At 36.3% G+C, this 27,720-nt stretch overlaps 1 protein-coding gene across 1 annotated transcript in view; it reads right to left on the minus strand.

The window, feature by feature from the left end:
* The window catches only part of abi3bp (ABI family member 3 binding protein), a 181,688-nt gene that overhangs the window by 73,617 nt on the left and 80,351 nt on the right, over positions 1 to 27,720 (minus strand). The window contains exons 13-30 of the mRNA XM_062974809.1: positions 24,263 to 24,334; positions 23,577 to 23,648; positions 17,271 to 17,345; positions 16,137 to 16,214; positions 15,626 to 15,700; positions 15,076 to 15,153; positions 13,917 to 13,991; positions 13,466 to 13,540; positions 11,193 to 11,267; positions 4,086 to 4,160; positions 1,931 to 2,011; positions 1,338 to 1,418; positions 1,169 to 1,249; positions 971 to 1,051; positions 772 to 852; positions 373 to 453; positions 184 to 264; positions 9 to 89 (exon numbers count right to left, since the gene is read on the minus strand). Coding sequence (XP_062830879.1) covers positions 9 to 89; positions 184 to 264; positions 373 to 453; positions 772 to 852; positions 971 to 1,051; positions 1,169 to 1,249; positions 1,338 to 1,418; positions 1,931 to 2,011; positions 4,086 to 4,160; positions 11,193 to 11,267; positions 13,466 to 13,540; positions 13,917 to 13,991; positions 15,076 to 15,153; positions 15,626 to 15,700; positions 16,137 to 16,214; positions 17,271 to 17,345; positions 23,577 to 23,648; positions 24,263 to 24,334 — 1,398 coding nt within the window. The remainder of the gene's footprint in view (positions 1 to 8; positions 90 to 183; positions 265 to 372; positions 454 to 771; positions 853 to 970; positions 1,052 to 1,168; positions 1,250 to 1,337; positions 1,419 to 1,930; positions 2,012 to 4,085; positions 4,161 to 11,192; positions 11,268 to 13,465; positions 13,541 to 13,916; positions 13,992 to 15,075; positions 15,154 to 15,625; positions 15,701 to 16,136; positions 16,215 to 17,270; positions 17,346 to 23,576; positions 23,649 to 24,262; positions 24,335 to 27,720) is intronic.

Raw genomic sequence — 27,720 nt, forward strand, 5'->3', positions numbered from 1 at the left:
TACTCTACCGGGTTTCCTGTCTTGTATGTCTGGCATGATATAGGCATGTTCCTTAGGTTTAGAAGGAATGGAACTTGATTCATAAGAAGCTGGAAAAAAGATCCAATCCAGAATTGATTCCCACTGTACTGACAGCAAAAGAAGCAGAAATATCTAAAACACATTTTTAAAAAGTTACTCTACCGGGTTTGCTATCTTGTATTTCTGGCATGATATGGTCAGTTTCTTTAGGTTTAGAAGGAATTGAGCTTGATTCATAAGAAGCTGGAAAAAAAAGATCCAGTCTAGAATTAGTTTATGCTATACTGACAAACGAACTCACTGATATATTGTTTAGTGCAGGTAACTACAGCACAATTTTTAAAAATTTACCAGGTTTGCCATCTTGTACTTCTGGCACGGTATAGTCAGATTTTTTAGGTTTTGAAGGAACAGAGGGTGGTTCATAAGAAGCTGGAAAGAAAGATCCAGTCCAGAATTAATTCATGTGTAATGATAGCAACCCCCCCCCCCCATACTAATGTATTGTTTAGCGCATATAACTAGAACACATTTTTAACAAGTTACTCTACCAGGTTTGCTATCTTGTACTTCTGGTATGGTATAGTCAGGTTCTTTGGGCTTAGAAGGAATAGCACTCAACTCATAAGAAGCCGGAAAAAAGATCCAGTCCAGAATTAATTCATGATGTAGCAACAATGAAATAAACAAACACACTAATGTATTGTTTGGCACATATAACTAGAACACATTTTTAAAAAGCTACTCTACCAGGTTTGCTATCTTGTATGTCTGGCACGATATTGGCAGGTTCTTTAGGTTTAGAAGAAATAGAGCTTGATTCATAAGAACCTGGGAAAAAAGATCCAGTCCAGAATTAATTCATGGGTACTGATAGTGAAAAAAACAAACACACTAATGTATTGTTTAGCGCATATAATTAGAACACATTTTTAACAAGATACTCTACCGGGTTTCCTATCTTGTACTTCTGGCATGGTATAATCAGGTTCTTTGTGTTTAGAAGGAATAGGACTCAATTCATAAGAAGCTAGAAAAAAGATCCAGTCCAGAATTAATACATGCTGTAGCAACAGTGAAACAAGCAAACACACTAATGTATTGTTTGGCATATATAACTAGAACATATTTTAAAAAGTTACTCTACCAGGTTTGCTATCTTGTATGTGTGGCATGATATTGGCAGGTTCTTTAGGTTTAGAAGGAACAGAGCTTGATTCATAAGAACCTGGGAAAAAGATCCAGTTGAGAATTAGTCCATATTGTACTGATAGCAAAACAATATAACTAGAGCATATTTTTAAAAGTTACTCTACCAGATTTGCTATCTTGTATGTCTGGCGTGATACTGGCAGATTCTTTAGGTTTGGAAGGAATAAAACTTGATTCATAAGAATCTGGGGAAAAAAGATCCAGTCTAGAATTAATTCACGCTCTTACTAACAGCAAAATAAATACAGTAATTCTTTGTTAAGTGCAAATAACTAAAACATATTTTTAAAAAGTTACTCTACCAGGTTTGCTATCTTGTATTTCCGGGACAATATAGTCAGGTTCTTTAGGTTTGGAAGGAATAAAACTTGATTCATAAGAATCTGGGGGAAAAAATCCAGTCTAGAATTAATTCACGCTGTTACTAACAGCAAAATAAATACAGTAATTCTTTGTTAAGTACATATAACTAAAAGATATTTTTAAAAAGTTACTCTACCAGGTTTGCTATCTTGTATTTCCGGGACAATATAGTCAGGTTCTTTAGGTTTGGAAGGAATAAAACTTGATTCATAAGAATCTGGGGAAAAAAGATCCAGTCTAGAATTAATTCACGCTGTTACTAACAGCAAAATAAATACAGTAATTCTTCGTTAAGTACAGATAACTAAAAGATATTTTTAAAAAGTTACTCTACCAGGTTTGCTATCTTGTATTTCCGGGACAATATAGTCAGGTTCTTTAGGTTTGAAAGGAATAGGGCTTGATTCATAAGAAGCTGGAAAAAAGATCCAGTCCAGAATTAATACTGTACTAACTGTAAAACACATACACATTATCTGTATTGTAGCAATAATGATCTTAAATCAGGAAATAATAAATTGGACACCTGACTTCAGCATAATCTCAGGAAAACAAAACAAATTTTCAAACATTCTTGACTTTTACATATCAAAGAAGATTCTGGTAAACATATTAAGGATCACTCCACGATCAAGAAAAGAAACAGCTGATACCCAACCAAGGTAAAATACCAGCTTTAAGTAGACACAGTGTTACTGAAGTAAATGAGAACACATTATTTAAAATGTAGCAACCTCAATTTGGCCATTACTCCCAGGCCAAAGACAGATGAAGAGAAATATGTTAAGGAAAGAGAAAACAGCGGAGAACACGATGAAGCAGGGAAGAAAGTGACTTCAGCTTTCTGGGAATAATGGATATAAAAGTAGGCCAATATTTTTTTCTAAGACTAATGTTAACTCACTATTTGGGTTATCAGACATGCAGTTTTATTTTGTGTATGTTAAATATGTATGTCCGGTTCTCATATAAAGTATGGGCAAGGGGGTCTACTATTAAATAAAAATAGAACATAGGGAATCTACTCTCTACTCCTACCTTGGTTGTCCCATACATCTACTTTGGCCTTGGCAGTCCCACCATTTAATTGCTGACCCTTTGAGAGAAACTGGGCATTCAGCGGCTCCTCATGCCTCAGTGTAATATCCAACCTCCCTTGCCTTTCACCTTTTTTCAAAGTTTGTTTCACAGAAAGGGAATTCCAACTTCTCATATGAAACTTTCCATATTGATTCATAGGCTCCTTCTGCATTGCACTATATCCCAGGATTTGATCCCAGATTATCTGATTTGAACTGAATTATATGAGTCTATACTCTTAGATAATCTGGTTAAGAAGATAATCTGGGATCAGATCCTGGGATATAGGGTAGTGTAGAAGGGGCCATATATTCATAGGCAGGCTGGCTAAACTTTGATTCTTTTGCAGATAATGAAGACAAAATAGTCCATCTACGAGCTCTTTCCAAAGCTGGTCTCCACCCTGCAAGTGAAACACCCCTTCTGTTAATTTGGCATGGTTGATTTTAAGTTGAGTCCATTTATGCTTTCTCAGGCATATCATCTATTTAACCCCATGCTACAGTCATTTATCTGGTTTGAAAAACTAGCTGAATCTAATTATGGGAGGTTTCTGGATTCTGGAGCCTTTTTTCTATGAGATTATGAATTTAGTAAGAAACCACAAATACGAGACAACGTTTCCTGGTACTGTTTATTTTGAGAACAAAATTATTTTAATGCATAATGCTCCTAAATTTTCGCAGATGATCTACTCAATAACTCTATTGGCAATGATTGAAAGGATTATGAAGGCTGACAGACTGGAGAGGGTGGCAGTTGGAATCATTTATGGAGAAAACTGGCACTGTGGCATTCAAATGCTAACTCAATGTGTCTACAGTAATTATGAGAAGTGTAACTAAGTCAAACTGTCAACCATCACATAACGAGATGTGGCAGTCCGTGTTAATACTTTGGTTTGAATTATTCTGTTCCTAGTGGGAGTTCTATGACTTAATACAGAGATGACAACATGTTCAGAGAAGTGTTCCAACAGATTAAGTCTAAAGCCTAGTGCATACTGTGATATAGTCCCCTTTTCTCTCAGACTACTGAGCTGAGAAGCAAGTAGCACGGAGGAAACAAATAAAGACCCATGCTTAGGTCTCTGCATGCCACAAATGTTTGCACCATCCATAACATAAGTTGGACTGCTAAGTTGCAATATACATGAAAAGGTTTCTTGAAGACACTTGTGGAAGATATGGGTTGAGTAAGATTCTACAGTTTCACATTTGGAGGTAGTATATCAGAACAATATCATTAACACCACTTGTATATATGACAATAGAAATATTCAAATATTTAAAAGGCTAATTGAATACTTATAAGGAATACGGTGATGCATAATGCACCAGATGAAAGGTTCTTCTAGAAGTGATAATAAATTATGAGAATGTTGACAATTAATTGAACTAAGATATTACCCATTGTTGCCACTGGAAGCTCAACAGCACCAGAAACCATAGTTGTGGCAGGAACTGGAATCAATGTTCTGGTAACTGCTGGAGTAAAGGATATTTTCTTGAGACAGAGAAAGGAAAGCTCAGAGATCAGGATTTCAGATCCAATATTTTAAGAATATGTGAGTCAGCATAGTATAGTGGTTTGAGCGCTCTGGGAGACTGGGGCTCATATCCCTATTTGGTCAAGGAAACCTACTAGCTGTCTTGGATAAATCAGGCTCTCTCAGTCTCAGAGGAATGAAATGGTACATCACCTCTGAACACATCCTTCTAACCAAACCTTGTGATGTTCAGATTCATATGTTCATTCACTTGTGATGTTTACATAATGGCCATAGAGAATTCAATATATTCAACACATACTAAATTGTCATTTGTTTAGATTTAATGTGAAAAAGTTTAGTCAGTGAATTGGATATAGAGCTAATATATTTTTTAAAGTAGCCGTAAATGCATTTTCAGAAGATTGAATCAAAGGCATATTTGCTGACAATTTCCCAGTAAGATGCATTTGGAGAAAAAAATGCACTTTCCTAAAACTCCAGAATATTTCTAGACCATCAAATGGTTGAATTATTCAGTAAATAAAGAACAGCAAAATGTGCCATATTTTAGAGTTGGAAGCATACAGTCTGATCCCAAAAAGTTTTTTTAGCACCAGAACCATGAAGGAAAAACATATCTTAAGGATAGACCCATGATTCAAAAGCAAACCGGCTGTTTACCTTTAATTGTGGTTCTTTGATTAGCCACCAGGGCCTTAACATGCATGGACTTGTACTAGCACAGAGCATCTTTCCAAAACATTCTAAAGCAGTGGTTCTCAACATGTGGGCCCCCAGTTGTCTTAGCCTACAACTCTCAGAAATCCCAGCCAGTTTACCAGCTATTAGGATTTCTGGGAGTTGAAGGCCAAAACATCTGGGGACCAACAGGTTGAGAACCACTGTTCTAAAGCTAGCAATTATTTTTGATGGTAGTCCCATCCCTTCTCCCTCCTACCTAAGTATCACTGCCCTTAACTGACACAATAGAATGTTAATAATACATATGTGTTGATGCCAGTAGAAAGGACAAGTGTCTGCATGCCCAGATGGCCACTCAAAAAAACATGGCTACACACAATTAATCTCTTCTTCATCATGGTCTCTGTGCATCATATATATGGCTAACAACTATCAATCTTACTTCAAGACATAGGTTGAAGCAGCTCATCAACAAGGGCCACTCATTGAAATATTGTTTCATTTCTTGAGTACATTTCCAGATGCTGCAGAAAGTAGTGCATAAAGATTGAAGGGCTGCACCCATGTAGCAGCTCTACATAAAAGGTAAAGGTTTTCCCCTGATGTTAAGTCCAGCCATGTCTGACTCTGGGAGTTGGTGCTAATCTCCATTTCTAAGCCGAAGAGCCGGCGTTGTCCGTAGACACCTCCAAGGTCATGGGGCCGGCATGACTGCATGGAGCGCCATTACCTTCCCGCCGGAGTAGACCTATTGATCTACTCACATTGGCATGTTTTCGAACTGCTAGGTTGGCAGGAGCTGGAGCTAACAGCGGCCACTCACGCTGCTCCCGGGGTTTGAACCTGGGACCTTTCGGTCTCCAGCTCAGTGCTTTAACGCACTTCGCCATCGGGGCTCCAGCAGCTCTACATACATCTTGCAAAAACATCTTGCAAAAACATACAGTGTCAATGTGGCTATTGCTGCAGTTGAATGACAACAAAGCAAGAAGGTAATGGCCAACTTGCTAACTGAAATAAAGTTGACTATGGAAACAGTGTACATAAGATAAGAATAAGGGGATCAGCCCAAAGCTGAAAGTAGATCAGGATAAAAGCAGGCAAGTTATGTCTTGAGATAAGTGAACATCAGAATGATATTTTTAGTCACAAAATTACCTTGTCTTTTATGCCAAATCAGATAAGCAGCACAGCTACAGTGTATCTTCTAACAGTGGTGACATTAATTAAAACACCAGCTTAAGTGACAGGTTATCCAAAAAATCTGTAGCCAATAGCTCATATGGATATTTGGTACAATGGGCCAAACCTACAGACAACCTCAATGACATGGAGTTCTTCTTAGTCGACATTTTTCCTCTGGCAATGCAAATAAAGCTGAATATGGAATTATGGCTTAAGATAAGCAGCCAATGCAGCTAGGCCAACTTTTATAGGAGGAAACACAACTCTGCATCCAACAACTCTAATAAAAAAACACTAATCACTATACACATGGAACTGCCAACATTTATGGCTGTTTTCTTGGAATCAATAAAATATCTTCAATAGAATCCTCCTGCACAGAAGAAGTTATCCTTTTCATTGTATTGCTCTGTAATCATTTCAAGATTTCTCCAACATACCTTCAGGTGGGAAGAGTTCTGAACTCTTTTTGATTACTGTTCCACATAATACCAAAAAACATCCAGTTACTAGTAGTGATGTATTTTCCACCAACAGTAACAAACAATTGTCCAGGACAGGATGCATTTGATGTTCCAATGTAGGATGCTGAGTGATAGAAACAGCAGTGCAAGCCCAGTTTTTTTTTTAAAAAAAGTCTTTGGAATCAGTAGGCTTTGCTATAAAAAGTACTTGGAGCATCCAAATAAAGAAGAACATTTTCTTATTTGACTGTGAGGTTTGACCCCGAGGAACACATTTGTAATATAATCTTAATAAAGTGCAAGTTTTGTATCCTGCTGAAAAGTTCTATGACAGTGTTAGACACTCTGAGATAGGTCCAGCTTTTTGATATCATTTTCCCACAGAGCAATTCAGTACAATCAATGACCTAGAATAAGCATCTTGACACAAGGCTCTAGACCTGAGCCACATACGTTCACCAATGTTCATGATAGAAATTAGTTAGGCTAAAAATCACTACTAGAGTCTGACTACCAGACATCATATCCCTTTTATGTCTATGAAAATTGGCACATTTAACTAAGGATTTGCTACACAATGGATCTGTTCAAGTGCCGACATTAACTGATTTCAGAAAAAATTAAATGGGTTAGCTTTCTTTCTTTTTCTTGAGACAAAAGGTCCATTAATTAAGCTATTTTGTGTTGTAAAAATACCTGCTTAAACAGGATTGCCATTAAATGAAATGGCACAAGAGTCATAATCCAAAAAGGGTAATCCAAAAATACAAAGGAGAAATCCAGGGGTTTATATAGGCCCCATCTACACTGCCATATAAAATCCATATTATCTGTTTTGAATTGGATTATATGGCAGTGTATGTATTATATGGCAGCCACCCCGAAGCCCCACAAAATAACCCCTAAACAGTTTTTAAAATTTACCGGGCACCATTACCTTCCTCCTCGTGCTCTCCTGGCACAGGGAAATGTTGTGAAAACCTGCTTTGTTCTGAATCAATTTGGTTTTACCTGAGGTGTCACTTAGATACCTCTGGTAAAAACAATACAGGTCTTGGTTTAAAGGCCTGTCTGGATGGTCCCTCAGTGAAATTACTAAGTGGAATGGAGATACCATCAAAAGATCTCCAGCTGTAGAAGGTTTTGGAAAGTTGCTCTGTGCCAATACATATTTGTGCTATGCATGTAGACCATATCACAGATATTTCACTATTTTAAGAGAGTTAAAAAGAGGAATACCAGCTTTTCTGGATGCTGCTCAAACTGCCCAAAATAACTTAGTTAAATAAGAGCTTAGTGTGATATTGTTGATTTAAATTACTAGTTGTAATTGATATATCTATTCCATAAAATATATGATGTCATTGTAATACATTTAAACTGGATTAAGATAAAGAAATGGTGTCACTAGAGGCTTTTGATCCTGCTCCCCAAACAAATTGATCACATTTGTATTTATAACTGGGTATACTGGAAGGTTCAGGAGTGTTCAGGAGTGACATCTCTGAAGTAACATAAATTTTTCTCCATGTGTCTTCCATAACCAAAAATAGATGCCTAAGGAATAGAATGTGTCTGATCACTTTTAAACTCAGTTTCTACTTTCCAGAACTTCTGTAACCTTCCAGAGCTCTAGCTAGTTATGATGAGAATAAGCAATTTTGAAATGTCAGTTTACATTATACATTGAAATGCAGCCTCTTGGTTAAATCTCCTGATTCATATTTAGGGAAAGATACAAGAAAGTCAAGTTTTAAATATCTAAAGGCACAATATTCTGTCTGATTTTGGAAGCTAAGCAGGGTCAGCTTTGGTTAGTACTTGGATGGAACAGTGCCAATGCATGCCTGATGAAATTTCAGAAAAAGGAACTGGTAAATTCCACCAATGAGTATTCCTTGTCTTAGAAAACTATATGAAATTTGTGGGATCACCATAAACTGACTGGCAATTTTGGTAAGAAAAGGAAGAACAAGGAGGTGATAGGGCCTCTGCGAGGAGAAGATGGGGTAATGCTGACAGGGAATAGGGAAAAGTCAGAACTAGTTAATGCCTTCTTTGCCTCCGTCTTCTCACAAAAAAAAAAAAGCCATCCTCAAACTTAGCAATATGGAGTGGATGAAGGATTGGGGGAAATCCAACCCCCAAATAGGGAAACAAGTCATCCAGGAATATCTGGCCGCTCTAAGTGAATTCAAGTCTCCAGGGCCAGATCAACTACACCCAAGAGTATTGAAGGAACTAGCAGAAGTTATTTTGGAACCACTAGCAATCATCTTTGAGAGTTCTTGGAGAATGGGAGAAGTCCCAGCAGATTGGAGGAGCGCAAATGTGATCCCTATCTTCAAGAAGGGAAAAAAAGGACAACCCTAACAATGACCATCCAGTCAGCCTCATGTCGATAACGGGCAAGATTCTGGAAAAGATCGTTAAGGAAGTGGTCTGCAAACATTTAGAAACAAATGCGGTCATCGCTAATAGTCAACACGGATTTATCTAAAACAAATCATGCCAGATGAATCTGATCTCTTTTTTTTGATAGAGTTACAAGTTGGGTAGATGCAGGGAATGCTGTGGACGTAGCCTATCTGGATTTCAGTAAGGCCTTTGACAAGGTCCCCCATGACCTTCTGGCAAACAAGCTAGTCAAATGTGGGCTAGACAGAACTACAGTTAAGTGGATCTGTAATTGGTTAAGCGAACGAACCCAAAGGGTGCTCACCAATGCGTCATCTTCATCCTGGAAAGAAGTCATGAGTGGAGTGCCGCAGGGCTCCATCCTGGGCCCGGTTCTGTTCAACATTTTTATTAACAAATTAGGTGAAGGGTTAGAAGGCATGATCATCAAGTTTGCAGATGACACCAAACTGGGAGGGATAACTAATATTTCAGAAGACAGGAGCAGAATACAAAATTATCTTAACAGATTAGAGAGATGGGCCGGAACTAACGAATGAAGTTCAACAGGGGCAAATGCAAGATACTCCACTTAGGCAGAAAAAATGAAATGCAAAGAGACAGAATGGGGGACTCCTGGCTTGACAGCAGTAAGTGTGAAAAAGATCTTGGAGTTCTCATGGATAACAAGTTAAACATGAGCCTACAATGTGATGCAGCAGCAAAAAAGCCAAAGGGATTTTGGTCTGCATAAATAGGAGTATAGTGTTTAGATCCAGGAAAGTCATGCTACCCCTTCTATTCTGCCTTGGTCAGACCACATCTGGAATACTATGTCCATTTCTGGGCACTGCAATTGAAGGGATATGCGGACAAGCTGAAAAATGTCCAGAGGAGGGCAACTAAAATGATTAAGGGTCTTGAGAACAAGTCCTATGAGGAGCGGCCTAAAGAGCTGGGCATGTTTAGCCTGCAGAAGAGAAGGCTGAGAAGCTGATAGCCATGCATAAATATGTGAGGGGAAGTCATAGGGAGGAGGGAGTAAGCTTGTTTTCTGCTGCCCTGGAGACTAGGACACGAAACAATGGCTTCAAACTACAGGAAAGGAGATTCCACCTTAACATTAGGAAGAACTTCCTCACTGTTAGAGTTGTTCAGCAGTGGAACTCTCTGCCCCAGAGTGTGGTGGAGACTCCTTTTTTGGAGGCTTTTAAGCAGAGGCTGGATGACAGAGAAATAATTACCACATTTTCCAGTACCACATGTTTTACAAAGAGCACTTGTGGAGATGTGACTTTGTTTCCAAGATCAGATAGAATTAGGTGCCTGCAGAATACATGTACATAAAGTATCAGTTACTTGAATCCACCTGTATATTATGCTCTGACAGAAAGAAAGAAATGAATATGCTATATGTAGTAAGAGGTGAAGAGTGATGAAATTTCTGTCTATTTTCCATCTCAAAAGCTGATCATGTCAACCATCAGTTCAACACTATGTGCAGGATTTAACGTCAACAGTCAAAAACCTACAAATTTCCAAGTGTAAAATGCAGAGAACCAGTCTTAGAAACCCTATGCCTATATGGTTCCTAACATATGCCATCTTCATAAAAATGAGCTATTTCTGATTTTAAATGTTCAGCTTCCAACTTATTAAGACTTAATAAATGTGGATATAAACAATGTTAGTAAGAAGCTGATCACAATGGAATATAGTTGCATAGCAATCTCAACCTTTGCAGAAACTATAGCATGAAAGTAAAAAAAATTAAGCAATTACATTTTCTCAAGACAGATTTTTTTTGCAGAATTAAACTATAGCTAAATCCAGCTAAAATGTTACTTTAGCTTGATTTTTATTATCATTTTTCTTTAGAAATCTTTCACATTTAATTATTATTATTTATTGTTACTTCTGTTGAGCTATCTATGAAATGCTACTAACTTTACTGTCATGAAAAACCAGGTTCAAAGCAAATTAGGTAACCACGAATTGATTTTCTCCAATACTTCTAAAAGAAACACAAGCTTTAGTGTTACTGTGAAATCTAAATGAATGTATAAAAGTTGTTTTTAATCACAGACATTAAAAATAGTGGTGATTATGTATAATATTATATTTAAAGAAAATATAATATGATTTTCTTATAAAAGAAAAAATACACGTGAGCAACATATGTTCAGTTTTTATGAAATATGTCATCAGATCAGTCAGAAGAAAGCTTGAGCCATGCTGTGGAACAAAACAGTTATAGGAAATTACATAGCAATTACCCGGTACAATCTTTGGCTGTTCCAGATGGGGATGGATTTGGGGCTTGGAAACAGGGATTTTTGTTTTACTGGGAACTGAAAGGAATAAAAGTGAAAATGTCATTCGAACGTGTTCAAGACAACATTAGCTGGTACCAAAAAGACATAAACAGCACAATCCACAGAGGGCTGCTCTTATAAGCCTCTAAAAATGATTGGGAACCTTCAATTCCAAACTTGCAATATTTTAGACAGCAAATAATGACTGAGATTTTTTTAAAAAAACAGCAATTGCTCAGCGTACACAACAAATTATATAGGTTTTGTGGAATTTTCCTCTTTTAATTTTTGGCTAAATTGAAAGCCACAAAGTTCTTTTGGGAGATCCCACAAGAATAAAGCATAATTTCCCAAGCATACGAAAGGGCTGCTGCTTACGAAAAATAATTTTGAAGTAAAATCTTATACACATTTTTCAGATGCACATTTCCTAATTTCAAAGGGAATTACTTTTAGAAAAGCATCCACAGCATTATACACAGAAGCACCACAGGATCTCATAAATAGTTTAAACATAGATTCTCATCACATGAGAATCTATTTAATTATGGAGAAGCAGAAGCCTTCATCAGTATATATACTGTATGTGGTTTGCAGGCCAGAAATTTTCAGAGTTAGAATGGAAATGGGCCAGCCTGTTAGCAGAATAGTGGCCAATCCCAGCATCCATCCATGTATCTGAAAGCTTCTTAATGCACTGCAAAGGTCAACTGTAACTATTTCAGGCCATAGGTGTGGTGGTGGGGGTGGGGATGTGAAGGCTGGAAATGTCTCCAGCCATTAGACAGGTAACTGCCAGGTGAACAGAGGGAGCAGGTTGCCTTAAAAAGGAATTTGATGCTTTGTTGTATGTATTTTTAAAAAGAAGTTAAAATCACTAGTGCTCTTGGAAATTCTGCAAGTGCAGTGATTCAAGATTCGCTTCCCGTAAATATCATGGTCATCTTCCCAGAAATACTAAAGATGTGCTTAGTACTATCAGAGGTTAAGCAAAGAGGGTTTGGGGCTCTGTTGAGAGGCTCCAATCCAGTGAAGAGAACAACACTAGATCATGAATATTAGAGGTAAATCTGAGATTCAGAAGTACAAACACATAGTGTGCTTATTCTGGAAGTATGACAGCAACATGATCCCTCATTGGTGTCACGATGGATCCCAACCAACTAAAGAAGAAAACAGCTTTTAAAAAGATACCAAAGAGAAACTACCAAGAAGTTTGTCAAAAAAGAGCAAAGAAATGCAAAGAAAATTTTTGGGCGTTTTCAACATTTTGCTATAAATGTTACACTAGTAACATTCAGCAGCATTGAAATTCTTATTGCTTTCAAGGAAAAATAATGAAAAATGAAAACATAAAAAATATAAGAAAAACTTTTAAGAAAATAGAAGTACAAATCAGGTTAGTAATATGTGAGAATCTACTACATTGTATTATATAGATTTGTCCTCTAGCCTTCTGCCCTGGAGACCAGGCAGTAGAAAAATCAAGTAGAGTTAGACAGAGAGAACTGATTCTATCCACATGAGGCCCAGAGGTCTCCATCTTGTATTCAACTATGTCATCATCTTTCCACAATTGAAGCCACATGACCATCTGCCACTGATGGGATAAATAAGTATACTATATACAGTCACACCTCTCCAGGAATTTCTAGTCTTCTAGCACAACTCTATGGCCAACTTCCAGAGGAAGCTGGCCATAGAATCACATTGGAGAATCCAGAGATTTTCTCTAGAAATCTCTTGAGCCTCATAATGAAGGACCTAGGGTTTCATAGAGACAACATTTTAATCAAATCGACAAAAGTCAAAACCGGAAATGAGGAGGGAAGATGGATATTCATATAAAAACTGACCCAAAAGTTCTGGGGTCAATATACGTATTGTACCATAACTCTTATAAAAAAAGGAACCATCGCTGAATAAAGTGAAAAAAAGGCTAGATCTTAGCCTGTCCTAAAACCTAGAAGCAGCACTGGTTACCCCTCTCTACTCTCACCACAGTGATATACTTCTGGCCTTTTTGGTTGGAAAATGGCAATGGTGGATGGGGACGGATAGACATCTCTCCACTCCAGAATTACCCTCAGCTTATATATGGGTCATATCAAAATTTGTACTTTAGCCCCCAAAACTCACCCTTAATTTATACATTGTCAACTTATATATTATTATACACATATTTAACTATTATTCCCCCTCTATAACTTTATGTAAACCTAATTATTCATTACCCTTTGTTGTTCTTGGAAATTCAACGGGTTTAAACATTTTACGTGTAGTGGTTTCCCACTGATGTTCTTTTTCTGCTATTTGAAAAAAAGGAAAAAAATAAATAAATCATGAGGGATTAGACATTTTTAGATAAATGATGAGTAAAATTAGACTTATTCCTATTGTCCAGGCTCAGTAAAGTACTTCTTGTTATGGAAAATAAATGAAAATTTGTTTCTTTCTGATTCTCCCCCCTCCCCCAATATTTCTGACTGAAGTTTTGTTACTACAAATGCTTTTATCCAAAGACGTTATGAATATTGTAGATAGTACAAAAAAGAACCACAGTAACCTCCCCACCCTGATAAATGGTTTTGCATTTATTCAGAGAAACTATATTTTATATAGGCTAACTTAACAAAATGAATGCTTTGAATGTTGATTATAATCCATGGCATGAAATGTAGTTACCATATTTAACGTCTGGCATTTTAGGTCTGGTAGAAGGTTTAGGTATAGAAGGAATAAAATTTGTTTCCACTGGAGCTGAAAAATAGGATGCATTACAATTTTAGCTTTCTATTGCCTTTTCCTTGTTAGGAAATTAGAATTCTATGAGCTACAGTGCCAGTGAAACAATATATTTTACAAAAACCTGTTTCAGTGCTAAGAATAAACCTTTTAAAGTTTATATAATAGCTAAAACACAGTTATCTTTTTGTTCCTTTCCTATAAGGGGCTTTTAGGAAAATTGCTACTCAGTTCATTGTTCGGTTTATATGTATGTTGTATGAGATTGTTTTCAATCTGTTGCATTTGCTATATAAAAACCATGTATAAGTACATAATATATATAAAATGGATAAAATCTGATAATCGTACAACAATAATTATGTTATTGGGCAGAAATATTTATTTATTTATTAATTATTACCCCCATTTATACCCCGCCTTTCCCCACCCTGAAGGGGACTCAAGGCGGCTTACACATGGCAACTATTCAATGCCTCACCACATACAGAAAGCTTAAAATAAATCAAATTAAAATTAATACATTATTAACAGTTAAAAAACAATACATTCAACATTAAAACCACGTCATCCAAACTGTAGTCCGAGGCCATTCCGTAATAATTTCACATATGCTAACTATAGTGTTACTCAGATATTATGTGGAGTTGGGGAGGATCCAATTAATTAACAGCATAATTGATTATTTTAATTAAATTGTTTCAAGTACCAGTCAAACTATTTCCCTATATTTGGCACATAAAAGGAAAGTTCCAAACCCACACTGAACTGAAATTTCCTCTCTTTCATGTATAACAGAGGAAGAAAGCAAGAAGTACAACGATTGATTGATTGCTGTCAAATATTCTTTCATCTGCATGGGGTCAACGGGATGTAGGTAAGCATGAATATTATAATGAGTTTCTAGAGATTCTTGTTCAAATGACTAACAAGAAAGTTTCTGAACCTGGTGAAAGAAAGCCACATATGATTTTTACTACAGTTTCTGTGTCAGGAAAAATATCTAAGTCAAAAAATAAAGAGAAGCTTAATAAGCAATGAAGACTACAATATTTAGGTATTAGAAAAACAAATATCAAGGATAAGCACTATGGAATACCTCCTGGTGTAGTCGTAGTTTTTTCAAGAATCCTAGAAGTTTTAGGGGTATTGTGCTTCAAAGGTGGTAGATTAGGGGCTAGAGAAATAAAAGAAATGAAATACTGAACAGAAAAAAGATAATTTTTACTATTTCAAGAACTGAAATATTTTCTGTTTACTGATAGCACATATATATTTAATATGGAAGTGGAAATATTATGTTGCAGAGCAGGGTGGGATATTGAAACTGACAATAATCATGTTGGCATACACAATTTTTTTTCTCAGAATCCTCCCTCCTGAGCAAAAATCAGAACAAAAAAAGAAAAGAGGAAAATAAAAACACCTATCACAGTATAGTTGCACAGTATAGTGGTACAGAATAGGCTGTGGCTCCTTTCCTGAAGAAATCTATATACAAAGAAAAATACATTCTTAGTTCCTGGGATCCTCAGAGGAGAAACAGCTATAAATGAAATGCATGTGTTAATTATACCGAGGTCCCAAAATGTTGTTTATTCATTTATTGATTGTGTCACCTGTATTAATAAATTTGCAGATTTATTTACCAGGTTTCACCTGCCTTCCTTCTGGGGTGTCAGAAGGTTTCCGTTTAAAAGGAATGAATGCCGTTTCAGGCGGCGCTGAAAAGAGGATCAAGGTTAGAATTGACATTTTTTAGGATTCAGTGAAGATATTCTGAAATACATAGAACATGCAGCAGGCTTGTAATGATAATGACAGCATTCCAGATGGAAGGATCAGCCAGTGGCTGAAAGTGATGGAGCTGTGAACCATTTACACTGATCTTAAGCAGTATTCCAGGGATGTAACACTTTCAGACAAAGACAGGTGTGGATAAATGTCAGTGAAGAGTGATGAATAACAAAAAGATGAACCATGCAACTTCCACAACCAAAATGAAATGTAAAGGTATGAGCCATGACTTGGTAGAAATAGGATAAAGATCACTACTGAAGGATGGTGATTATGTTCTGGAAAAATGAATTCACATGGAAAGAAAATAGCTTCTGATGGATCATGACATGTATAACCATTCAGAGTGAAAAACAACATTACCCAGTGTTGACTTTGGCCAGTCAAGAGGCTTAGCTGATTTAGGTGTGAGAGATTCCGGTGTGGGTTCATTTGTTACTGCTAGAAGAAATGTTGACAATGACAAGCATAAGAAACAGATAGAGCTACCCTGAAATAAAGGTTGTGCATGAGATAAGCTTCTTCTTTTTCTTTTTTTTGCAGGACAAAATCTGAAGAGCTTCCTTGATTCCAAGTACAGTGGGTGTTATAGATGAAGTACAGTAATTCGATTAAATCACATACTTTAAGGATTTTACAGCATTTGCGAATTTGAACAAATTCTGGGTGGTCATCAGTGTAGTTCAGTGATTCTCAACGTGTGGATCCCTAGGTGTTTTGGCCTAAAACTTCAAGAAATCCCATCCAGTTTACCAGCTGTTGGCATTTCTGGAAGTTGAAGGCCAAAACATCTGGGGACCCACACATTGAGAACCACTGGTCTAATTCTTTGGATTACGTTTCTTCAATTCACTGCTACTCTTAGCATTTAAAGGTTGTTTAAAAAGAGTTGAAAAACATGTGATTAGAAAAGATATAAATTTGCAAGTTACCTTGGTAGTAAAAACAATTACAACACTTGATTCCACTGGTTTACATTTAGTAGTGCTGCAGTTGTTGCTCATGCTATTGCTGAATTTTCAAGCTACCTGGTGTAACTTATGTAGTTGGCAAACATAGGCATGACTTGCCCCAATAAATTCCCAGTATCAAATAGAGTTCAAAAAAGGAACAAAGGGAATAGATGATAGGGGAAAATATATCTCCAAGGGGAAAGTAGTTATTACTCCTTAAGCTGAGATAAATCTTACACCTCAGAATATATAAATAGTAAGGGGATAAAACAAAGCAGAAGAAGAAAAGATGGCTCCCAGGAAGGGATATAAATAAGGTTGCCAGATCAGGATCCCCAAGGTTTCCAGAATGTAGATAGTAGAGTACATTCTTGTGCTAGTCCCACGTCAAGCAAATCACTGAATCCACTGCTCAATGTTAGGTCAACATTTATGTGGGTCCTGTTGATTCTACAGCTCTGCTTTAGCTGGGGCTACCAAAAAAAGTGAAGTTACTCTAAGTTAAGTAGTTGAAATTTATAATTATAGGATGACAGTTATATACCTCTTTTGGAGTCTGATATGTCAGTCTCGTCAGATGTTCTGGGCCTTGAAAGAGCAGGTTGTGTTTTGCTGGAAACTAAAAATAAATTAATAGTAATTGTATTTGTGACTATTTTGTTTAAGCCATCAAGACAGCTAGCGATTTTCCCCCCACAAAAGATATAGTGTGAGAGTTGATTTTTTAAAATGTTTGATTAGGCAAGCTCCCACTCTATTAACTTTTAAAAAAGATTTAAAAACATGGCTCTTCCGCTGTGCTTTTGGAGAGTAACTGTTATTTCTTTCTTTTCTTGCTCCTCTCCAACATCTTTCCTCTAGACGGTTCCACTTTCGTATGTCCCTGCTCCCCGTGGTCTCCATTCCCTTTATCTTTCTCACCGAGTTTTATCTTCGTATTCATGCGGCCGGCCCTGTTTTTACTGTTTCTTTGATTTGCGTTGTAGTGTATATTGTATATTATTACTTATTGTACTGTTTAATTGTTTTATGTTATGTTGTATTTATACTTGTTATATTGTTTTGCTCTGGGCATGGCCCCATGTAAGCCGCCCCGAGTCACCGTTGAGGAGATGGTGGCGGGGTATAAATAAAGTATTATTATTATTATTATTATTATTATTTGATTAGATTTCTTTTTAACTGCCCAGCTATAATTACAGAGTGCAAAATCTTGGCAAAGAAGCATTTAAGATATACAAACTAAAGTGGCAGCTTCTCCCTTGGGGAAAAAAGAGTACTATTCCTACATGGAAAGTTATAGTTTAATATCTTTTTCTTTCAAGTTTGAAAAATCAAGCTCAATCAGTATCTGTTATTGAAGACCTTTGTTTTAAATGATACGTGCTGAAAAATGTTTCACTTTTTGCAGACCTATCTGCTTCAAAGTGCCAGGAAACATGGTAATTGCCTTTACAGTATTTAGGCAGATCTTGCACTATGCACCAAAGTGTTATCAATTTTTTTATAATATATTTTTTCACTTCAAATGTTTTTGGATTTCAATATCTTTGTCCAATAATCATATTTTTTAAAAAATTAACCCACCTCTAATAGGTTAACATACTTTCAAGTGAAAAGTTAATCCTCTTTTTTATTTTATGCAGATGTTTTTCCAGTTAGTTGGCTGACTTTTTACAATTAACACCTAAAGCAGAACACAAACAAGTCACATATGGAAATCCTGGGCTAAAAAAAACCACTCCTCAGAATTAGAGTACAACAAAACAACTCTTTGTATCTCCATGCTAAGGAAAGGTTCAGACTGAGGACAGCGCAGGGAAGTGGTATGTTAATGGAACAAATAACTAACATTTGCACTAAGAAAAACATATTCTAAAAAGGCCTTTGTGTGCTTGAAGTCAGAAGAAAAAAATGAAAACAACAACTTCTAATTATGTAAGGACAAAACTGTGAGATTAAAAGATAGCTGCTATCTATTACATGGATTTAAAGTTTCTAAGTAGTCTTTAGCATTTAAATTTAGTTATTGTATTCTGGTGGTTACTGTGCTTGTCAGGATACCCTTGAATAAAATACTGTATCCCAGCTGATCATCCCCACAATTTGTGGTGATCCCTATTATTCTAGTACTAATTTCATATTTCAGAAAGAAATGTACTGATAATACATAATAAATTTGATTGCCTTTCAGAATTTTGGAATTAATTCCAAGCAGGAATTCTGCATGTTCCCATGCAAGTGTACCATGACAATTTTTGAATTGCATTTTCCCCCTACCATTTCATTATAGAGTTTAAAATGAGTTATATGGAGTTCGCAGAGAGCCTGGCATTAAGACACCAAATTATAATCAACAGTTAGAGTTAAGAGTCTGATAGTAAATGAATGTGGTTGGCAGTTTAAATATTCTGCTTCTCTACAGGCCACCATGGAATATGCTGCCTTGGAGTGTGGTGGAGCCTAGACCTGTGCACGGATCTGTTTTACTTCAGCCAAACTGGCTTTTTTGACTCTACCGGGTAGCCATAATGGCAAGGGCCCAGCCATCAGTTTTCCTGTCCATAATGTGACCACGTGGCAGCCGATCATAGTTGCATCCTGGCTTCAGTGTATTTAGTTACCTCTCTTCTAGAGTAGAAAGTACAAACAGCTTTTAGGAAGCATTAAACCCAAAGCAGAAAGGCGTGAGGGGGAAAAGGGCAGGTAGGGCCTGCAGTGCAAAAGCAGATCAAGAGAAAAGAGGGCTTTTTAAAGGAAGCCCAGGGGATAGCTCCAGGTCATTGCTCTTCCTTCCCAGTGGGAAGTGGGAAGCCTCCTTAAAAGCAGGGAGCGAGAGTACACGTTGTTGCCTATCTCCTCTAGAGTAGAAACAGCTTTAATGAAGCATTAAACCCAGGTCTCCTCTACAGACCAAAGGGAAAGGATCACAGAAAGAGTGTTATCTTAACTCTGATGCTTTTTAATCCAGGTCTTAATGAAGGATATAAGGACAAACAATGACATTGCCTAAAATGATGGGAAGGGGAGCCCAGGGAGCACAATTATTTACCACCAATGGGCCGGAGCTAGCCATATTTATTGGCTGCAGTCCGGAAACTCCATCGTGTGCCTGTTGTCGGGAGGAGCATGAAAATAGATAAGGGGTTTGATTGGTATTTGGCCAGCAGAAACTGATCGAAGTTCAGCTAAAATGCCCAAGCCTAGTGGAGTCCCCTTCTCTGGAGGTTTTTAAACAGTGGATAGATGTCCAGGTGTCAGGATTGTATTGCTTTTGTTATCTCTTTCACTCTTCTGATTCCATGATTCTATTATTTATCTCATTGGGAGATCTTTTGGAGCAAATTTGCAAGAGGTGCAAGGTGAACTAGTCTGCTTGAACAATTAGAGTTAGCTTACTGCTCACATTCAGATATGCTTAAAATTAGCATGGTTGCTGTATAATGTGTGGGTAAGTGTGGAATCTCTGCTTAAAATTAATTCCAGAATTCTGTTGTGCCTTTAAACGATTCTCTGGAAAAAGTTTAAATTAAAACATTTCCATGATGATATATGATTATGTTTAAGTCTTGTGAAACTGCTGTATTTCAGGAAATTCTGTGATTCCTTTAAAGCTTATCAGGAGTTTGTTAATGAGAACAATAAAAGAGGGAAGATTTCAAGAAAAACTGGAGCCAATGTAGGCTACTAAGTGTCTTCCAATGTCTTGCTAGGACACCAGGTTGTATCCAATGTCCACTGTCCCCTATAACACACAAGCACAACATTGGAGATGTTACAGTGTCCATCCACCTCAGGTGGATTTGGAGAATATTTTGGAAAGTTAGTGACATATAAAAATAGAAATATTGCCTATATGTAAAATTGTTTTTTTGTATTTTGACATTTTATTCAAAGTACAGTAGAGTCTCACTTATCCAACATAAACGGGCTGGCAGAACGTTGGATAAGCGAATATGTTGGATAATAAGGAGAGATTAAGGAAAAGCCTGTTAAACATCAAATTAGGTTATGATTTTACAAATTAAGCACCAAAACATCATGTTATACAACAAATTTGACAGAAAAAGTAGTTCAATATGCAGTAATGTTATGTTGTAATTACTGTATTTACAAATTTAGCACCAAAATATCACGATGTATTGAAAACACTGACTACAAAAATGCGTTGGATAATCCAGAACGTTGGATAAGCGAGTGTTGGATAAGTGAGACTCTACTGTATACTATTTACTACATTGTGAAATGGCAACTTTTAACATATTAAGGACAATGAGGCATTAATGGCAATAAGCTACAATGATCATTGTGGTCATTGCCTGACTATGTCCATATTTCATTCAGAGTAACAGAAAAACATGGATTATGCTGTGTGAGAACCTGTGTTTGGGCACATTACTATCAGATTTCCCAAGAATTGCTCAGAGTAACAATGTTGATTTAGGCATCACATAAATGATGTCTATACTCCTTTTTCAGACTCTCATACTTTAATTTCCAGTTGGTGCTCTTGCAGAAGACTATTTTTCCACACAGAACTCTTTCATGGCATATTTGTTTTTTGTTTTTTGCCATACATTTGTTTTCAAGACCTTTAAAGACATTGCACAGTCCTCTGTAATTTTATCTGTCTTTGTTGTTTCTCCTTGAAATCTACTGTAACCACTTTCTGCTTAGAAGTCAGCATTCATTTTGTATATTCCTGAATTTCCACACCTGAATAAGACTTTTAAATTAATGCTTCACTGGAAAATTTGCCTTTTTATTATCACATAGCAAGATCTGCCCTGCTTACACTTTAATTTGAAATTCCAAGGTCAAAAATACAAAAATAATCTCTTTCTGTAATAACAGAAAGTTAAATAACCAACAGCGTGAAATCATCTAAAGTAAATGGGATAGTATGTTCAGAGTGTTGTTGTTTTTTTTTTTCCAAAAAAGAAAACTGAATATTGGTCATCAAGTCCAGACAAGAAAACTATAGAAAATGAGAACATCATGGGCAGTGTTGGAGCAGTAAATTATGTGTGTTCCCCATGTGTCCTGGAACAAATGAATGAATAGGAAATATAATAATGTGTTCCATAAAGAAAGCAAAGGGAGATTGACATGTTTTGACAAGAGACTCTAAGATCTTTTAAAATTAGGCCACATCTGAATGTGTGGATAAAAAGCAAAATAAATTACTTCAGACTCCTAAAATCTGTTCACTAACAAGTTTTGATTGTCAAAAATCTACTTTAAAAAACATTTCAGATTGAGATTTTTTTTTGCTTGGATTTCTTACTATATTCTATTGACTATTCTGCATTTCTTATTTCATCTACTAAGAATTTTTCTTTAGAAGGAAATAGAAGGTCTTAAGGATCAGGCAGATCACGTATTATTAATTTCAACCATGGAAATATTCAATACATTTTCTCCCTGATTAAAACTGTAGCATTAGAAAGACAAATATCCATATGTAATCATCAAACTAAAATTCGATCAACTCATATTTGCCTGACTCACAAGCATGCACGGAGATACATTCTTTTAGCATTATAATTTTCAGTATGTTGATGCCATTTAATAATAATAATGATGACAACAATAATAATAATAGGAAATGAATTATTTTTTCCAAACAATTTTAGAATGATTACTAATAACACTGTTTACTTTTTAGAAAAATTATGAAAACAGATTAAAAATAATATTAGAAGGAATCCTAAAAATACACTGAATGGAGAACAGCTCTGAGGAGTGGTTACAAGAAAACAATATTTGAAAGGAAGTTGACTCTTATTTGGTGTCAGATAAGGAAAATGGCCAGAGTTATAAAGAAATAGGGTGTGGAAAATTATATAGGGTCAGTTTGAAACAGAGATAGGGATGAGATCAAACCAGAGATTTAGTTAGAAGTTGAGGTGTGTCATAGAATTGGAAAGGGCCCCAAGTTCATCAAGTTCAACTTGCCCTCGATGTGGAAAGTCCAGCTAGGGTACCTAGTTCAGGAAGCATCCTAATCTATCTTTGAGGATGTCCATAAAAACAAGATATCACCATCTCTCTAGGTAATTAATTGCATTGTCAAACAGCTCTTACTATGCATGTACATCCTTTATCCTGAAAGTGAATCAGCTCTGTGGCAGCTACATAATGCACAAAGCTGATTCGAGTTAACACATGCCAACTTCGCTTGAAACGATCTTGAACTGCATTAATAAAAGTAATGGTTGCTCTGAATTTTCCCCGAGAATCTGGAGCAAACCTTGACTTTGAGCACATGTAAACATATAGGTCGGTTCTGAGATGGACTGGCCACAACTGTTTACATATCCCGTATTACCTGGGTTCGAGTGGCCCAGGGACACAGGAGGACATTTATCACTCCCTCCTGTTTTCATCATAGAGGAAGCCTCTGAGTGTGATATAACTGGCGGCCATTGCTTATCACCTGGAATGATGTTGGCCAGTGTGCAAAGGCAATCAGAGAAGGAAGAGGGTAGGGAGTGATTCCTCCTGCCTCCCCCTCCATTCTTCTGTGTTGCTCTGGCACTCAGGCTGACATCACTGTTGGTTATGAATGATGGCCACCAACCATATCACACATTGAGGTTGCTGCTACAATATACTGTTGGATGATCAAGACTTCTACCCACAACAGCCTGAGTTTGTAATAAAAACCATTTAGAATTTAACACTCTGGATCAGACCTCTCTACATTATATGATGGTATAATATTTACATGCATTTACAGATGAAAGATTCAGATTTTAGATATGAAATGTTCTTTATCGTAAGACCCAACCTACTTTAACATCAAAATACAATGTTGAAATGTAGCTTTAGGGGAAAGAATAGTTACCTTGCTTTGTCCATGTGCCTTTTGGAACAGGCGTTTGGGATTCTGAAGAAACTGACTCTATTTCATGTGAAGCTACAGTAAAAGAAATGGCCAGGTCTTTACGGAAGTCACTGAATAAAAATTCATTTTGCAAGAAGTCTGTTTGTAAGGCTCATTCTTATAGTGGGCTTTCTAGGAAACAATTTACAAATACAGTAGAGTCTCACTTATCCAACACTCACTCATCCAACGTTCTGTATTATCCAACGCATTTTTGTAGTCAATATTTTCAATGCATTGTGATATTTTGGTGCTAAATTCATAAATACGGTAATTGCTACATAGCATTAATGTGTAATGAACTACTTTTTCTGTCAGATTTGTATAACATGATGTTTTGGTGCTTAATTTGTAAAATCATAACTTATTTTGATGTTTAATAGGCTTTTTCTTAATCTCTCCTTATTATCCAACATATTCGCTTATTCAATGTTCTGCCGGCCCGTTTATGTTGGATAAGTGAGACTCTACTGTAATGGAAAGATGTTTGAATAGTATTAATTGGCTGAATCATCAATTTCTATAAATCACGAAAAAAACAAAAGTAAAGTAAGTACTGCTATCACAATGTGGCTTTAATGTCATTATTTTCAAGAAATTTAAAGAAGATTTTAAAAAAAGAAAAAAAGAAAGAAAATCATTATTACCTAAAGTTTCAGTGGATATTGGGTAGGTAGGAGGTGCTTTTGTTTTAGGAAATTCTGGAAATTTGTATGGAGCTAGAAGTTGGAAAAAAGAAAACATGAAAAATCCAACACAAAAGTATCTAAAATTTAACTCTCAACTTTGTGATTTTGTGTAATGGTACCAAGATTTTATTTATGTTTCTTTACTTGATCAGCCAGAGTATGAAGCAGCTAAGTTTCATTAGATCCACAGGAAGCAGAAAAGCAAAGCTCAATGAAGGAAAATCCGTACATGTGTGAAGCATCCAGGCTTCTGCGTGTTTTGACTCGCTGCATATTGACTCTTACTATAGTCAGTTTCAGAAAGATGATGATAGTTTTTAAAAACATAATAATTCCTTTTAAAGCCTAGCTTTTTATAAATAATAAATCATTTGCTATAAATTCAAACACTCCTGTGTTGGTTTCTACTAAGAATGTTTAATTCTGCTATATTAATAGTAAATATTTTGTGATCTGCACCACAGATTTACTTGTGCCTTTCATAGTTATCGCTTTATAAAATGTAAGTAAACATTCCCTTTTCTTTTTTGAGTAATCTGCATATTGTTTTTCACACCTATTTCTGTCCTCCATTTGCTCCTGCCAAAATGGTGAATAGAAGTGATGATGTGTCACTATTGGTTGCCATTTTGGCTATGTCACAACCAATATTAGGAGGTATGGACATCTTTGAGAGTGTGGAAATGTTTGATCTATCAAAGGATGCAGAATTATCAGGACAATCCTTTTCCAAAAATCATAGCAAGGAAAATTGGGATTGGGAAACAGTGCTGAAAGTGACTGTAGAAACCCAGAAAAGTGTAAAGTGGGGGTGGTATGCAGCCCATGGATTTTACTTTCTGTATTCCTGATCTAAAGAGTGACCTAAAGAGAAGTAGTTCCCTGGTGAATTTATGTTAACACTATAGCACAACTTCTGTTGTCTTGGAAAAGCAACATTAAGGTGTAAGACAGCGTTTCCCCCCCCCCCAAAAATCACTATTTTTTATTACATCTGGATTGAATTTGAGTTTTAATTTATTTTCTCAGTAGCTAGACAAAGGAGAATTCCCCTGTCCAGTATCACGAAAGCAACAGTTTATTCTATTACTTTTCAAAAGCACAGAAAGAGAAACTCTTGGCAGGAAAGAACTTGCAAGTGGCTTTTAAAAAACCATGACATTTGTTTTGTATAAATGCAATTTAAAAACCGCTTTTGCACAATCTAACAGAGTTTCTTATATATATTTCAATTATATTAATTGTGCTTAATTGTCTTTTGAGTTGTGATTGTGGTGCCTCTGTTCCCATGAGAATCTGGCGTTGAAATCACAAAGATACCAATGTTGATGAAGAAAAATTATCATTAATGGTAGCCAAGGGCTAGCTTGTGATAATGTTTGCTTATTGGCATTATTGAAGCATTAAGAGGATAATAGATATGTGCGGCCCAGGGATGATTTGCAGTTGTTGCTGTTATATAGCAAATTCACAATCTGGTGTTATTGGCTGGTTTTAGACCATCAGTGATTTCAGTTCTTTCCAAGACTCTAGGATATTTTTGGATAACTTTGACTTTCAAAGGTGTCAAGTGACCATTGTATATAGCTGTTGCTATTACTGTAGCCACTATTATTATTATTGCACGCCTCTCCTAATCCTGGGATTCACAATGACACAAACTTCTTTTGAACATTATTTTTTTGTTCTCCTCTTTGTAGATTTCCGGCAGATTTTAAGTTTACAACATGCCTTGTTGGCATTGCTTAGCACTATTGCATCAGAAATAAAAGCAGAAAGACTTTTTAATATTATATTTTACACATAAGAAAAATAACATTTATAAACAAAAGGAAATCTAACAAATGAATGTAAATTATTGCTTGTCAAGTAACTTACATAAAAGGACAATTTCAATAAAACATTGCAGATATTTGTTAAGTTATTACAAGATCAAACTATACATGGAAACTAAGAAACAATCAACTTATTTATCTGAACTGTTTTGAATTGTTGCCAATTCTTTCTTAAGAAATAGTTTATTTTCTTAGATTCAATTTATTTTCCATTGTCAGCAATAAATATTACATGTTTCATTTTAAATCCTTGTACTTTTCTGTTTATTTTTAGTGTAATGCCTTATTATTCAAACTGAGAGTGACATATAGTAAGATAAAAAACTATAGTACTCAAATTTATTTCCCACAGTCATATTCTTTGTTTGTAGATTTAGTATTTTGCTTTTAGGTATCTATAACGATGACGGTACTACTGCCATTATTGATTCTATATATAGCAAGTAAAAAAAAACCCAGTGGTAGAGCTATAACATGTACAATATAAAATACTTTTGTTAAACAATGTGCTGAGCATTGTAAACTGGATTTATAATGCCAGGGGTATGTATATAATACATTTCAACATTATACTGGGCTATTTTATTGTGCCAAATCCAACATTAGCTCTGTTTTAAAGGAGACTGTTTCAATCAGTCATACCAAAGTTACTGGAGCATTCTACTTCTCGTCTATTTCAGTAGATTTAGTTTAGGTAAGACTAATATTGGCTTTATCCCAGTATGTTAAAGCAACCAAATGAAAGCATTTGATAATCCCAATTACAATAGATTAGTTGAATCAATGGAATGTCCAAAATTTCTATTGAACTAACAACTGGATTTAGGCCGAAAAATATGTAAGAAAGTATATAAAGATTTTTTATTCAATTTGTCCTTTGTATATATTAATTGATGTTTCAAATGAGCTTCTCAGAGTCATCATCTTCATGGGATTTATAGCTCTATCTTATTATGAATACTTAATTCAGTCAAAAATATTCTACTCTAAGGGTACATCCACATGGCCCAAACGAGGCAAGGTGGGGTATGGATTCGCCTGCACATTGTGGCAAAGTTCTGAGTAGGAACTGGCTATGGCTGTTTACATGTCCACACTGCTATCCCAAGGCTTGGGCAACCCAGAGACAGGGGATGACACTTATAATCTGTCTTTTGTCCTCGGCTTAGTAGTAACCATAGAGTGTGAAAATTGCTGGTGGTCATCACTCATTGAATCTACTGGTGCTGACTGGAATGCTAGAGTGATCAGAGAAGAGGGGAAGGAGGCGCAATTTCCCCTTATCCTCTCCCTTCTTCTGTGTTGCTCTGGTGTTCTGGTCACTCAATACACATGACAAGTAATGACCACTATCAATCTTGCACCCGGGATATGACGGTTATGGTAAAGGTGGCCATCTTGGTAAAGGTGGCCCAGGCCCAGTTTACCTGACTGAATGACTCTCCCTCCATGAACCACTGCGGAGATTAAGATCTTCCAGGGAGGCCCTGCTCTCGATCCCGCCACCATCACAGGTGCGATTGGCAGGGACGAGAGACAGGACCTTCTCAGTGATTGCCCCTCGGCTATGGAACTCCCTCC

This window comes from Anolis carolinensis, chromosome 3, assembly GCF_035594765.1.
Source record: "Anolis carolinensis isolate JA03-04 chromosome 3, rAnoCar3.1.pri, whole genome shotgun sequence".
Classification (NCBI taxonomy): Eukaryota; Metazoa; Chordata; class Lepidosauria; order Squamata; family Dactyloidae; genus Anolis; species Anolis carolinensis.